The sequence below is a fragment of the Chenopodium quinoa genome, unplaced genomic scaffold (assembly GCF_001683475.1).
Source record: "Chenopodium quinoa cultivar QQ74 unplaced genomic scaffold, ASM168347v1, whole genome shotgun sequence".
Lineage (NCBI taxonomy): Eukaryota > Viridiplantae > Streptophyta > Magnoliopsida > Caryophyllales > Amaranthaceae > Chenopodium > Chenopodium quinoa.
The window spans coordinates 2,459,753-2,472,518 of NW_018745454.1; the positions used below are offsets into that span (position 1 = coordinate 2,459,753).

Genomic DNA, 12,766 nt, shown 5'->3' on the forward strand with positions numbered 1-12,766 from the left:
ATTTTTTCAAGTATCCCTTCCGGACCATGTCCTCGATCTGGTCCTTCAGTTGGATACACTCCTCAGTGTTATGTCCCGAAGATTCGTGGAACTCGCACCACTGATTTTTATTTCTTCGCTGATACCACTCTGGGAGTGGTCTCGGCTTTCGGTAACTCTGCTCTTCCTTCGTCACGCTGTTAATTTTGGCGCGTGGAAGAGAGAGCGGAGTGTAGGACTCGTATCTGCCTGTGTATGAGGCAGATTTTTCCTTCTTCGGCTCGTTGGCCGAAGATTGTTCCGAGGCCTTGGCCTTTCCCTTTGTCCTCTGGCCTTGGCCTTCAGACAAGAGTGCTTGTTTTTGCTTCCCTCCCCCAGATTAAGGTTGGGTTTTTGTTTTGTTCCACTCTTCGGCTCGAATGAATTTATCCGAGGCGTTCAGAGCTTCCTCCAAGGTCTGCGGGGTATGTATGACCATGAAGTCTAGGAACTTCCCAGGCCGAAGGCCATTCTGCATTGCAAAAACGGCTAGCCCTTGGTCCAGCTGAGAAACGCTGGATGACTCATTGCTGAAACGGGTCAGATAGTCTCGGAGGCTTTCGGCCTCCCCCTGTTGCAGACCCATGAGTTCTGCAGTAGTCTTCTCTCTGCGGTTTGCCGTGGAAAACTTGCTCCTAAATTTGGAGGACAGATCGTCCCACCCTGTTATAGAGCCTTGCTTCACTCCCTTGGAGATCCATGCTTGCGCGACCCCCTTGAGAGTGGTTGGAAAATATTTGCACCAAGTCGCTTCGGATCTGGGGCAAAGATGCATATGAGCCTTATACGAGGCAATGTGGTCCTTCGGATCCGAAGTCCCATCATATGTGATGTGCGACGGTATTTTAACCGTGGGCACGTGCTCTTCCAGTATCCATTGCTCGAATGGGGAACTGGTGGGTAGCATAACGGCCTTGCCCTTGTTCCTGGCCGAAGGGACCGCGCTCCGCCCTCTTAGAGAGGTAGGAGTGGTTTTCGTCCCTGGCTGGGAAGTCTGGGCCTCGGCTGCAGGGAACGAGAGGCGACTGTGCACGCTCGATTCCTTGTCGATCGAGGACGCTTCGGCGAACAGTCTCAGGTTGTTCTCGGCGAGCAGATTCTAGCCGAGAAGCTGAGCTGCTGCTCTTATGCGTTTCTGGTCGGGAGGTTGAGGATCCTCTGAAAAAATTGAGGGTTCTTTTTCCTCTCTCTTTCAGTTCTCCAGGTATCCTCTTCCCACTTTTCCAGTTCCCGGAAGGAAGGAGGTTTCCCACCATCATGGTCTAGCTTCCTCCGTTGATGCCGGGTATGCGGAGGAGTTCGATCGCGAGGTGGAGGCATATTTTGTGCCCTCATTGCCTCCATGAGCACTGCCAGCACTCTCGCCACCTCCTCCGAGCTGAGCCCCGTCAAAGGGGTCCTCGGCTGAGTGTGGGAATGAGAGCGGATGGTCGATGGTTGGCTTTGGGGCACTGAATGAGTCCTATGATCGGACTGACCTCTGCTAGACCGAGAGGGACTCGGCCTATGATGAGAGTTGTGAATTACGGGAGAAAGGGAATCCTCCCTGTATGATCCTCCCCCCGAACTGGCACCCTTGGGAGAGTTCCGGTCCGGTGAGGGTGATGGTGTAGGAGTTTTAGGCTTTTCGCCTGCTCCTTGACGGAGGCTTTTGCTCTTGCGGTTCTTAGCCATTGCTACTAAGATGATTGCAAGATGATTTTGATTAAAGATTTGGCTTAAAGATTTTTGAAAGTCTTCCCCACAGACGGCGCCAAATTGTTTCGGAAGAAAATAATGGGACATTGTCGAAGGTCCGATAAAGTGGTGAAGACTGGATTTGGTCCAAGTGATGTTGGGCCGAAGGTTTCCTGCACAGCAAACACACGTAAACTAGCCTCGGGGGTGTTGCCGAGGAAGGCCCCTCCGATGCTAAAGTCAGTACAGTGTGTAGAGAGAGAAAGCTATGCAAGAGAATTAATTGCTTGAGGCTTTGTGTGTATTGTTCGTACCAATGTAATATTGATGGTTTTTATACCTTTGTATATATGGAGTATGTGGGTCTTGGCCCAATTGACTTGCCTTGTAGACTGATCTTGACTTTAGCACAATTGGAGAGTTGAACCTTGACCTTGGGCTTTTAATTGGATCATTTAATGACTAGGCCCAATTGGACTAAATTGGACCCAAACACCGAGTATGATATTATGCATCAGCTTTGATTAATACCAATTCCATACGTAACAACACCTTAATACATTGAACATGAAAGTATTTCCTCCGTCTTTATTTGTTCTTCCAATTTCCTTTTTTTACTTCTCGAAAAATTCAGAATCAGAAGAACAAATGGAGACAAGGTTGTTTATAAAATATAAGTTCTTTATAAAATAATTTGTGGGCAATTTGGCAAAGTAATCCAACGCGGTGGATGTTCAAGTGATCTTTCCTTCAACTATTGAGCTAAGGGAGACAGGGATATCAAAATGGGCCACTTTTTACATTTGGGTTTGCTTGCATTGGGCTTTTGTTTAGCCCATTTGTATCCGATTGCATTATTTAATAAAACCATATAGCATGTACAGAACAATAAGCAGTATTACAATAAGTCATGAAGCATTAATTTAAAATAATTCAAATAGCTTAATAGCACAATCTCTCCAAAATTACTCTTTCCAAATAGTGATGTTACATATGCATAATTGCACAAGTGAGGGTGCACATAGCAGATTCGCGAGGTTTGAAATAAAGGATTACAGTTACAGTCTAAGTTTTAGGCAACTAAAACCAACACAGAAAGAAAATATACAAGTAACAAGTAGCTTAAGAAGGCAAGTGCAATTAATCATTTACATGAGTCTAACAGCAGCTGGAGCATATACCTGTAGATGGGCATTACCACCCTTTGCCTGTGAATATTATATTTAACTATGCAAGACTTCCTCCCAAACTATCGCAAAGAGTTGAGGCCAAACAGCCTTCCAAATTCGTGAGCCAAATTCGTGAGAAAGAGTCTAAACAAAAAAGTGCCATCGTATGTCAATTTTTCCAATGGCCATCGCGAGATGCAGCATTTTGCTGGTGTGGATCAGTATAAGAAAGCCAGGTCATCGTCTATACAGGTATCTTGAAATGGGAAACTTGAGACTTCTTGCAATCTGAGCAGATTTAAAAGGAAAGAGCATATAAAATGACATAAATTTGTAAGAAAGAAACTCTGTTCAATATCAACCACATCAGAAAGTTACCTTCACAGCCAATTCTTCAGAAACAGTAGACTTGTAACGAATTGAGCCCTCCAGTGGACAACTGCTTCCCTTACTTAAAAAATTAGCATTACAGAGACTGGACACTTGCAAAAGAACACTAGAAGTGAGGTCATTCTGAGCTCCTTGGTTTCCCAGAGAGCCATCATCATCATCATGCACTTCTTCGTCAACAGACTCATCTATCCCATATGTGATGCACTGGAAGATAGCTAATAACCTTTCCAATGGAAAAGTCCCAGGGCCCTTCAAAAGTAATTCCTGCTCTGCCATTTCCTTCTGCTCCGTTGACTTCTCAGAACACCTGCAGAGTCATTATATGAGAAAAACTAACGCATGCACGCACACATACACCTTTTTCAGAACAGCTTTGCTTAGAACCAAAGCAAGACAGATATATTGCCAATATTGCAGGTCTGTCGAATACTATGGGTGGCTAAAAATCATAAAAAAGACGGGCAAACTCTAGAATGTTAGCATCTTGGGAAGACATCCCCATACATGAAACGACATACACACTAGCAGGCAATATTGTTATATCAAGTATGTCTCACTATTTAAGCTATAGCCACTAGCCAACCCTCATCATAAAAATGACAGCCATTTGAATTGACAGACCTAACTCAGAATGACAAGACTAATGATGCACTGCTTATTGAAAGCTTGGAAAAAACTTACTTTCTCTTCTTTCTCCCATTAGATTGACCTCCGGTTGAATCAAAAAATGAAGCATCAAGAGTAGCAGGATTTCTTGAAGCAAGAAATGCTGAAATAAGAAGATACTTTGCTGAAACAGACATGTGGAAATCCAACTCTTCATCCTGAGCTCCCAACTTCTTTGCACCTGCCTTTCCCTTCACTACATTTGTTTTAGCTTCAACATCAAGTGATGAAATTTTAAAAACTTCATTAAGAGAAGGGCGAATATGTGGCACAAGATGACTAAAAAGTCTTCGCTTTGCATCTTCTCTTTTTTGTTTGGTTTCCCAGCTAAAGTTAGATCCTGGGTCATTCAAGGGCTCACAGTATCTCTCATAAAGTGGATGGAAAGCGACAGATAATTCATCAACTTGCCTTGTGACTCTAGAGAAAGGCTTCAGAACAATACTGTAGGCAAGAACACAATCACATGAGCACAAACATACCCTCATTACCAATCATTAAGTTCAATAATTAGAAGAACTTAACAAAATTTAAATCTAGTATAAGTGAAACTTACTCTAGGAAACAGGAATTAAGCTCTGGTTTTTCTCTTTTCAGCATGAAAATTTGACGAAGATCCTTCTCCGTATATCCAGGGAAATATAGAGAGACAGGCTCAAAATGACCAGAATTTGTGTAGTAAACATCAGGAGACACTTTACTTAAGAAGATTATACCAACTTCAGGCAAACCCAGCATACGATAGAGACCAAACAGAAAAGGCAAAACAGTAGAGCTTTTATCCCAGGCTCGAACAAGCTCAAAATCATCGAAAATTAAGTAAATCATATTCCCTAAATCATCTATAGACCTTCTCTTCGAACTCAATTTGGCAGATTTCCCCTTCAAAATATCCAAAACACTAACCAATGCTTCTCTAACAAAGTTGGCAAAATCAGAGGGTTTATCACACTTCTTCACACTCAAGTAACCATTTTGCTCACTCCTTTTATGAAATGCCAACTGATTCAATATAGACTCAAACAAAATCCTAGGACTATAACACGAAACACAGCTCGAATACACGAATGGCCGCTTAAGATATCGAAAAATCTCAAGGATGATGCTAGTTTTCCCGGTTGAAGTACCACCATAAATGAATAAAGGAAGCATAGGAGAATTCAAGGGACCCAAATGACCTAAAACCTCAGTAATCTGGGTATTTCTACCAGGGAAGCTAGAAATAAGATCATCCAAGCTTAAATTTTTATCATCACCATTTCTAGAACTATATATAAAATCATAAACTGTTGGTTTATAAGAAATACTCTTTCTAGGTTTTTCTGAACAATTATCAGCAGAAGCCAAAGATCTTGTTGTTCTTCTACTAGATTGTGGGGTTTCTTCATTACCCATTTGAATTCAACTGCTAATTAACCAAATTCAATACGTTAATCCAATACCCAAATCCTCAATTGAAAGATAATCCTATAACTAAACATCAATCGTTCAGTTTCAAATTCACCCTGAAAAAAACCTAATTCAAAGCTGCGACGCCGCAGGAAGAGAGTAAGTATGTGAGTGAGGAAATTAAGCAATGAATCAAAGTAAGACGAACCTACCTAAAGAGAAACAGGGATTTTGAAGTTGATTTCTCGTCGGAAATGTTTGAATTTGGCCGGAATCCTGCTTATTTGTTCCTCAAATTGGAGCCCTAGAAAGCCTCGAAAATTAAAATAAATGAAAGCGGGATACTTTCCCTCTTTTTTTCCTTTGTATGCCATAAATAATCTCACTACAGTCTGGCTTGCTAGCCCGGCCCAAAAAAAAAAGACGGGTTTTTTCGGTGCATTTTTTATGTGGTACACCCCCACATATTCTTAGGTGCACAATCATGCACCTAGAAATAGGTGTAACAACAACACAATATGAATATTAGCTTTTTAGAAAGTGAACATTAGGTTTCTTCTCCTTTATTTTTCTCCTTCATTTTTTTATTTTCTCTCTCCTCTGTTTTTTTAATTTTTCTCCCTTTTTTACACTTTTTTTGATTGAATTTGTTTCTTACAACATGAAAGTAGTTATTAAGTATGAATTTTTGTGTGAATTTCAATTTTGTGCTTTAATTTCGATTGATTAAGGTGTATATGAATATTTGAATTCACAAATTATACTCTATTTTTCTCCTTCCTTCTTTAATTCCTTTTTCCTCATTTTTTATTTTTTATTTTTTTTTCTATTTTTCTCAGTTTTTCGATTTAACGATTGAATATGTTACTTACTATATGGAATTGGTTGTTTATTTGATTTTTTAAATTCATATGAATTGATTTTTTTTTAAAGCTTCGATCAATTTCATTTGTGTATGAATTTCATTTGATTTTCTGTATTTTTTTTTATCAATGAACATAATCATGCAAAATATGAACATATGCATAGGTTCCCTTAAATGTGAACATTAGCTTTTCAGAAAGTGAACATAAGCATAAAATATATGAACATATGCATTTTAGAAGGTAAACATAAAAATTCAAAATATGAACGTAAGCATTGGTTTCCTTAAAGTGAATATAACCATTTAAAAGGTGAACATATGCGTAAAAAATATGATCATATGCATTAAGAGAGAGAAGATATGCATAAACAGACTTAATGAGAACACCAAATACTTACATTATGAACATATAAAATATTATTATGAATATAAGGCATTTTATTATGAACATTAAAAATTGAAGAAATAAAAATAATATGATTATGAAACATATGCATCATAATTCATAAGTATTAAAATATATGAACATATGAATTTCAAAATATGAACATATGCATTGGTTCATTTTTGAATGCGTATGAACATAATTAAGCATTTCAGAAGGTGAACATATACATAAAAAAATATGAACATATGAATTTAGAAAGTGAATATAAGCATTTCAGAAAGTTTACAAACGGATTCAAAATATGAACATAAGAATTCAAATTATAAACATATGCATTTCGAAATGTGAACATAAAATATCCGTTTGATTTCACTATTTTTTTTTTTTACAATTCCAATAATAAATTTCGAACAATATTCAAACAAAATTAAGTGAAATTTACATAAAATTGTCATTTTGGGGAGGATCCTTTTGATTTTGCATCTCTTTCCTAATGTTTATTGAAGTTTTTGCAGTTTTTTAGTAAAAGAATGAAATAGAGTAGAGAGAAAGTGAAAAAGAGGAGAGAGAAAATCATATAGAAAAAGAAGATTTTTGATACACTTATTGGGTGTGGGTGGGTGTATTGCAGTTTTCGTGTTTTTTAGTTTTAGGGCTTTTTTTTAATTGGGTTGTGTGTAATTAGGCTTTTGGGCTACGTTGTTACACCTATTTAAGGTGCACAAGGGTGCACCTTAGACTAATTGGGTACACCCCACAACACTAAATGGGTAAATTCTAACCAATTGAGTAAATATTACTTGACTAAGTAAACCCCTGAATAAATAACCTCGTACACATTGTGTGGCCAACCATATATGAGATTTTGTGAATTTTTTTTTTGATAAAACCCCCCAAAAAAACCAACTTTGTCCCGACATGCCTGCCCCCAACATGCCTGCCACTTTTAGCGTGTTTTGAGGCTTTGAGCATGAAAATTGATGTTAAGCTCCAGCTCAGACCAATTTTTTATCACCTCTAACATGATCTAAAGTTGTGCAGCTCTATTTTATTTAGGTTACATTGACCAATTTTTGCATGCAATAATTACATTCATTAGGCAATAATGGAATAATGGTACAACAAAGAAAAAGTAAAAAATAACACACAATTCATGTTTATCGTACAAAATAAAAAAATTGTGCAAAGCTCTTAGGTTATAAATACATACAATTTATTTAAAAATTATCCAACAAACTTGTTCAAATGGTCTACTTTGTATTTGGAAATTTGAAACCCCAAATGAGATCTTAGGCAGAAAATGCCCGCATATTTCACAATGACAATTGTACAAATGCCAACACAAAATTACTGTACAGCTTAAACCATCATGTGCAGAATTTTTACCAAGTAATTAGACCTTTTTGCAATTAAGCTAAGTTCAGACCACTCCCATCTCCATTCAGAAAGGCCATTTTCCAGGAACCATAAGCTATAATCCCGCTAATAATATAATACAGCAACGTAAATCAAGCAAAAGTATTAAAAGCTATTTTAGCTCCATGAGAATATCATCTGAATCATCACACTCCAGCATCAATCTCCCATGGTATGTCGTATCTCACGTTTCTCTCACAATCATCAATTGTCGTCATCATCTCAATGGTCAGCTGGGGCAGCAGTGATATATGTACTTCGGCGACTTCCTCCAACAATCACATCTTTCAGGCGTGATAATATCCTTCCTGATTTCTGTCAAGATAAATTCACATATGTTAACCATGAGCCATCACATATATTAATACTTACATTCTATCCATTCCTATACAAGTGTATATTAAACTCATGCAACTAAGCAGCAGCTGTGGTCACTGGCAAAAAGTTTGGCATTAAAAAAGGGACATTAGTTCAGGATCAAATCCTATACAAGTCTCTCTCTCTCTCTCAGTTGAGAGAAAACAGTAATTTTACACTAAATGAATAATCAATTTACTCACCTGATTCAGAACGAAATAAAATTGCCCTAAATTTTTCTTAAGATATTTGGGTTGGTTCAGGGATTGAGATTAATATAGATCACCCACACACATTAATGTGCACGTTAGCAGAACTTTTCTTGGTGGTCACCCTTTGACGAATACAGTTTTCGGCATCTTACTTTGAATTGTCTCAGAATTCTCCTAAGAGAAGTGCTTATTGGGAGCCTGATTCAAAGAGAATTGCAACAAGGATGGAAGAGGAAGAGGAAGAGTTCAGTTTTACATGGGAATCTACACCATTGTCTTCTCCTCTTACTTTCATTATGGCACAGTTGTAGTACGGGAAGAGAGAATAAGAAGCCTCATGGGAAGCAGAAGAGAAGTTACCGCTATGCAGTGCATCATGCCTATAAGCTAGATACTCGCAGGTCAAGTTTATGGTAACTCTCTCTTGGGTAAATGTCGGTGTGTGTATCTCACATTCTCACTGAAACCTGACTAACTCTCCCGGCTATCAGGGAGCAGCCTTCCAAGGTGTAACTACAATAAGTTAGCAAGACCTCGTGCTTCATAGATAACCCCTAGGCAGTTTTTAAATCAGTTCATAGCACTTGCATTTTGCTCTCATAAATAAGACAGGAGATTAGTAACTCTTCTTACTTTTTTAGTACCCCACTTAATTTACACCTATAGTTAGTTAATTACCCCCTTACAAGTTCCACTTCTGTTTAAATTGCTAACTCCAACAAGACAACTTCCATGCCAAAAACCAGAATACAACTTAAAATATGACAAAGACCTAAGAATAATTCTCCTGGCACCAAATGTCCTATCACTTGATTCTCTACAAAATAGCTTCTTTAATGTGGAGTGTGGACCCATCACCTCAACAATTGCAGTTTTTATAAGGAATTTCATAAGTAGATTAGAGTAATTGAAGAACTAGAGCACCTGCAAACTTGTAATTCGACCTTGGGAAGTGTAACAGAGAAAATGTACGAGAATACGGCTGGAAAGGAATAATACTGTACCATGCATCTGCAAGCATATATTCTAAATTCTAACGTTTCTTGGCAAGTAACTATCTTTTGGACTTACTATCTACAACTACTGTTTTGTATCTACTTAAATTTCAGCAGAGGACCTATAAACTGTTTCACCTTTCAGTAGAAAAAGATTTCCTTATCTAACATGGGAGAATAAAATAAATACATATGGTCACACAGGTTCTCCAATAGCAATCTAGGCTGTTATTTAAGGACAGCTACAATTGTAATTTCATTTCTACAGCTGAATTAAGAATTAAATAATCATCAATCATATCTTAACTTAAAAGTAACAAACAAACAAGCAAACAATACCTCATTGCCAACACTGAGCTGCCACCTTTGTTGCAAAACCTCCCACCTCTCTTGTTGCCATCGTTGCCCAAGTATGACAAGACCCATCACAGCAGCAGCAACGAAAACAGACCAAAATGCATTTGTATCTTTAACTTGAGCACATAAAGAGGCAACACTTCTTTTCCACCAAGCCCCACAAGGGAGCCCAGAGTCATCGATTTCTCCAAACTCTTCTTCTCCAGACTTGGGTGGCCTCGATATAAAAGATGAAGGATCTAAGCCATGGTCAGATGGCTCATCAAAATTCTCAACTAAACTTTCACCATAAGCGGCTGATCCACCAATCTCTGTTCCGCTGTTAAATGAGCTAAATGTAGCAGCCTCGTACACATTTTGTTCTTTGTCATCAACAGCCAGTCGATGTAGAGTTGTCGAATCATCAAATCCTGAACCATGAACTGATAGCAGCCTACTGCTTTTCTCTTCAAGAAATGGAATACCAAGAAACTCCTCAGGAACATTCAATCCTTCTATACTCCAGTTTTCCTCTTCCTTCTGCTCAGCTTTACTCTCTTTAGCCACATTCAGGTCACCAACATCATCCTCTCCTTTGGAATTTTTAAGGCTTTCAGATTCTATGGGCAAATTTTCATGCTGACTTGGTGGAAAAACAAAGTGACCAGACATAAAAAGAGCTCTAGAAGTTTCTGCTTCATAATCTTCACCTAATGTAGGATCCTTCTCCTCGTGAATTGATTCATCCCCTCTTGGTCCAGGAGCAGCAGCGTAAGCAGAAGCTGTTAGTGACACAACTTCCCATTCATTTCCACGTGGCATGGCTTCCTCTCCCTCTTCACTTTCAGCAGCCTTGTAAACATTCTGTTCATTTCCTTGAGAGGTGGTCTCCTCTCCATCGTCATTATTAACCATCTTATTTATCAAACTATCAGATCATTCAAGGATCCGTAAAACTATGTTAGATAATTGAAAAAAAAAAACTTTATAATTCCACCATATACAACACAATTGCAACAATCATTAAGCCGCAAAGCCCAAAAAAAAAACTTTATAATTCCACCATATACAACACAATTGAAACAATCATTAAGCCGCAAAGCCCAAAAAAAAAACAAAAACCTTCAACCAGTGAGTTAACTAAATTCTAGGACATCAAAACAACAAACCACAGCTCCGACTGACGAACAAGATCAACACTACACGGCTTCAAAGAAAACTAAAAGTGTCATATTGTGCAACATTTCTCATTCACCAAGCAACAATCATTATCAAAAGGCCACAAGATGATGATTATAAATTTACAATCATGTAAAAAGAATCAAAGGTGCAACATCAAGTAATGCCCAAATATTCATTCCATAATTCGAATGCACTCAATTACCAACTTCATATGCATTCAAATGATAAACCTTCTCATATACTGTTTCGATTACCATCAAATTCGTTCATGAAAGCAATCAATCAAAGCTAATATAAATCAGCAAAATCCAATCAGAAATCTGCATATCAATCGAAAGCGACAACAGCAATTCGAACTTCAAGCTCACAAAAACGAACATCAACATCCATGCTCTCAACAAATCACAAATTCACTAAAACATCCTTCACATCATTCAATTCAGTCAGATATTCACAAATTCAATAAACATCCTAAAATTAACAAAAACTGGCATAGGAAAAATCAAATAAATCCGAAAAAATGAAACCCTAATAGATGAAAACCAAATCAAATCAAATCAAAAGTAATCCAAACAACAAAACTGATGCCAATAATAGAAATAATTGAATCAAACAACAATTGAGTGGTTCAAATATGTAATAATCCGATGATTGAAGAAATTAGAGAAGACAGAGAAAATGAAAACATACATAGAAATCGAAGGTGATCGCCGGAGAAAAGGGGAAGATGAGTAGGAGATAGAAACTGACTTTGGGAAATGCGAAAATTATAAATGAGTTAATTAAATTAAAAAAAACAATAATAATAAATACAGTAAATCAGGATGAGATGAGATAAAGGAAAACCGGTAGAACCGGTGACAGGTTGGTTTGGAGTTTTTGTGTACCGGCTTTCGTCGGTGAGTGTTTGTCACGTAAATACGTAATCAGAGAGGTGACCTAGTATTGGGAGTCAGGATTTTGTTATACAATGGTGTTTGCGTGCAAAGAGAGATAACACTGTACGATGCTCCATAACAAAACTACACTCGAAATACTACTTTTTAACTCCGTTACTCCCTCCGTTTTTAAATACTTGCTCCATTTCTATTTTTTACACTATCGTATTCATTTATCCTACTTATAAATTATTAATTTTCAATTGTTAGAATTTATGCTTATCATAAAACTAATATATAAAGCTAAACTTTTAGCCAGGTCACGAGGCAACGACACTTGGCGTTATAACTTTTCGCCAAGTGTCGCGCCACGTTGGATAGATTTAATAAACCTCATAAGATAAAAAAAAATTAAATTAGAATTCTATTTGGATAAAATACCAGTATTTCAAATGTACAAATTCAATTATAAATTATTAAAAAAAATATTAGATTATAATTCTCAAAAATTATCAAATAAATTATTTTTTGTATTATAATATTTTTTGGACAAAGGAAATAGTTCAAAGCGTAAAACATACATTATAATATATATTGATCGGTTAAAATAATATAGTTCACAATCTAGCAAATCGTATAAAGATTAAAAATTTATTTTAAAATTTAAAAAACAACCTGGGCATCGCACGGGTACAAAACTAGTTGATAATTAAAGATATTAGTGATCAAAGATTAGCATCGGCATTTGTGTCCAAGAGAAATGGAGCAAGTATTTAAAAACGGAGGGCGTATATATTAGCTGCAATAATTAGGGTAATATACTAC

General features: G+C 37.3%; 2 protein-coding genes across 3 annotated transcripts; both read right to left on the bottom strand.

The window, feature by feature from the left end:
• Nucleotides 1–2,637: 2,637 nt before the first annotated feature.
• LOC110714327 (origin of replication complex subunit 5-like) lies at nucleotides 2,638–5,843 on the bottom strand. Of its 2 annotated transcripts, XM_021892832.1 has the most exons (5): nucleotides 5,525–5,843; nucleotides 4,480–5,450; nucleotides 3,939–4,367; nucleotides 3,243–3,564; nucleotides 2,638–3,152 (listed from the first exon to the last, which is right to left on the bottom strand). In XM_021892832.1, exons 2-5 carry the CDS (start codon nucleotides 5,316–5,318, stop codon nucleotides 3,102–3,104), a joined length of 1,641 nt encoding a protein of 546 aa, XP_021748524.1. In that variant the 5' UTR covers nucleotides 5,319–5,450; nucleotides 5,525–5,843; the 3' UTR covers nucleotides 2,638–3,101. The 2 variants fall into 2 exon arrangements, with proteins under 2 accessions (XP_021748524.1, XP_021748523.1); XM_021892831.1 differs by having other exon boundaries at nucleotides 4,480–5,843.
• A 1,913-nt stretch (nucleotides 5,844–7,756) lies between these two features.
• LOC110713880 (ATG8-interacting protein 2-like) lies at nucleotides 7,757–12,003 on the bottom strand. Its single transcript, XM_021892316.1, has 3 exons — nucleotides 11,754–12,003; nucleotides 9,885–10,809; nucleotides 7,757–8,296 (listed from the first exon to the last, which is right to left on the bottom strand). Exons 2-3 carry the CDS (start codon nucleotides 10,794–10,796, stop codon nucleotides 8,204–8,206), a joined length of 1,005 nt encoding a protein of 334 aa, XP_021748008.1. The 5' UTR covers nucleotides 10,797–10,809; nucleotides 11,754–12,003; the 3' UTR covers nucleotides 7,757–8,203.
• Nucleotides 12,004–12,766: the final 763 nt, after the last annotated feature.

Bases quoted from the DNA above. Each gene is read 5' to 3' on its own strand.
- LOC110713880 (XM_021892316.1), bottom strand. From the start codon at position 10,796: ATGGTTAATAATGACGATGGAGAGGAGACCACCTCTCAAGGAAATGAA. The intron at 8,297-9,884 runs GTATTGTTTGCT...TTATCTTGACAG, and splicing joins AGCTCAGTGTTGGCAATGAG to AAATCAGGAAGGATATTATC.
- LOC110714327 (XM_021892832.1), bottom strand. From the start codon at position 5,318: ATGGGTAATGAAGAAACCCCACAATCTAGTAGAAGAACAACAAGATCT. The intron at 4,368-4,479 runs GTAAGTTTCACT...TCTTGCCTACAG, and splicing joins CTTAATTCCTGTTTCCTAGA to TATTGTTCTGAAGCCTTTCT. The intron at 3,565-3,938 runs GTAAGTTTTTTC...ATGACTCTGCAG, and splicing joins AATGGGAGAAAGAAGAGAAA to GTGTTCTGAGAAGTCAACGG.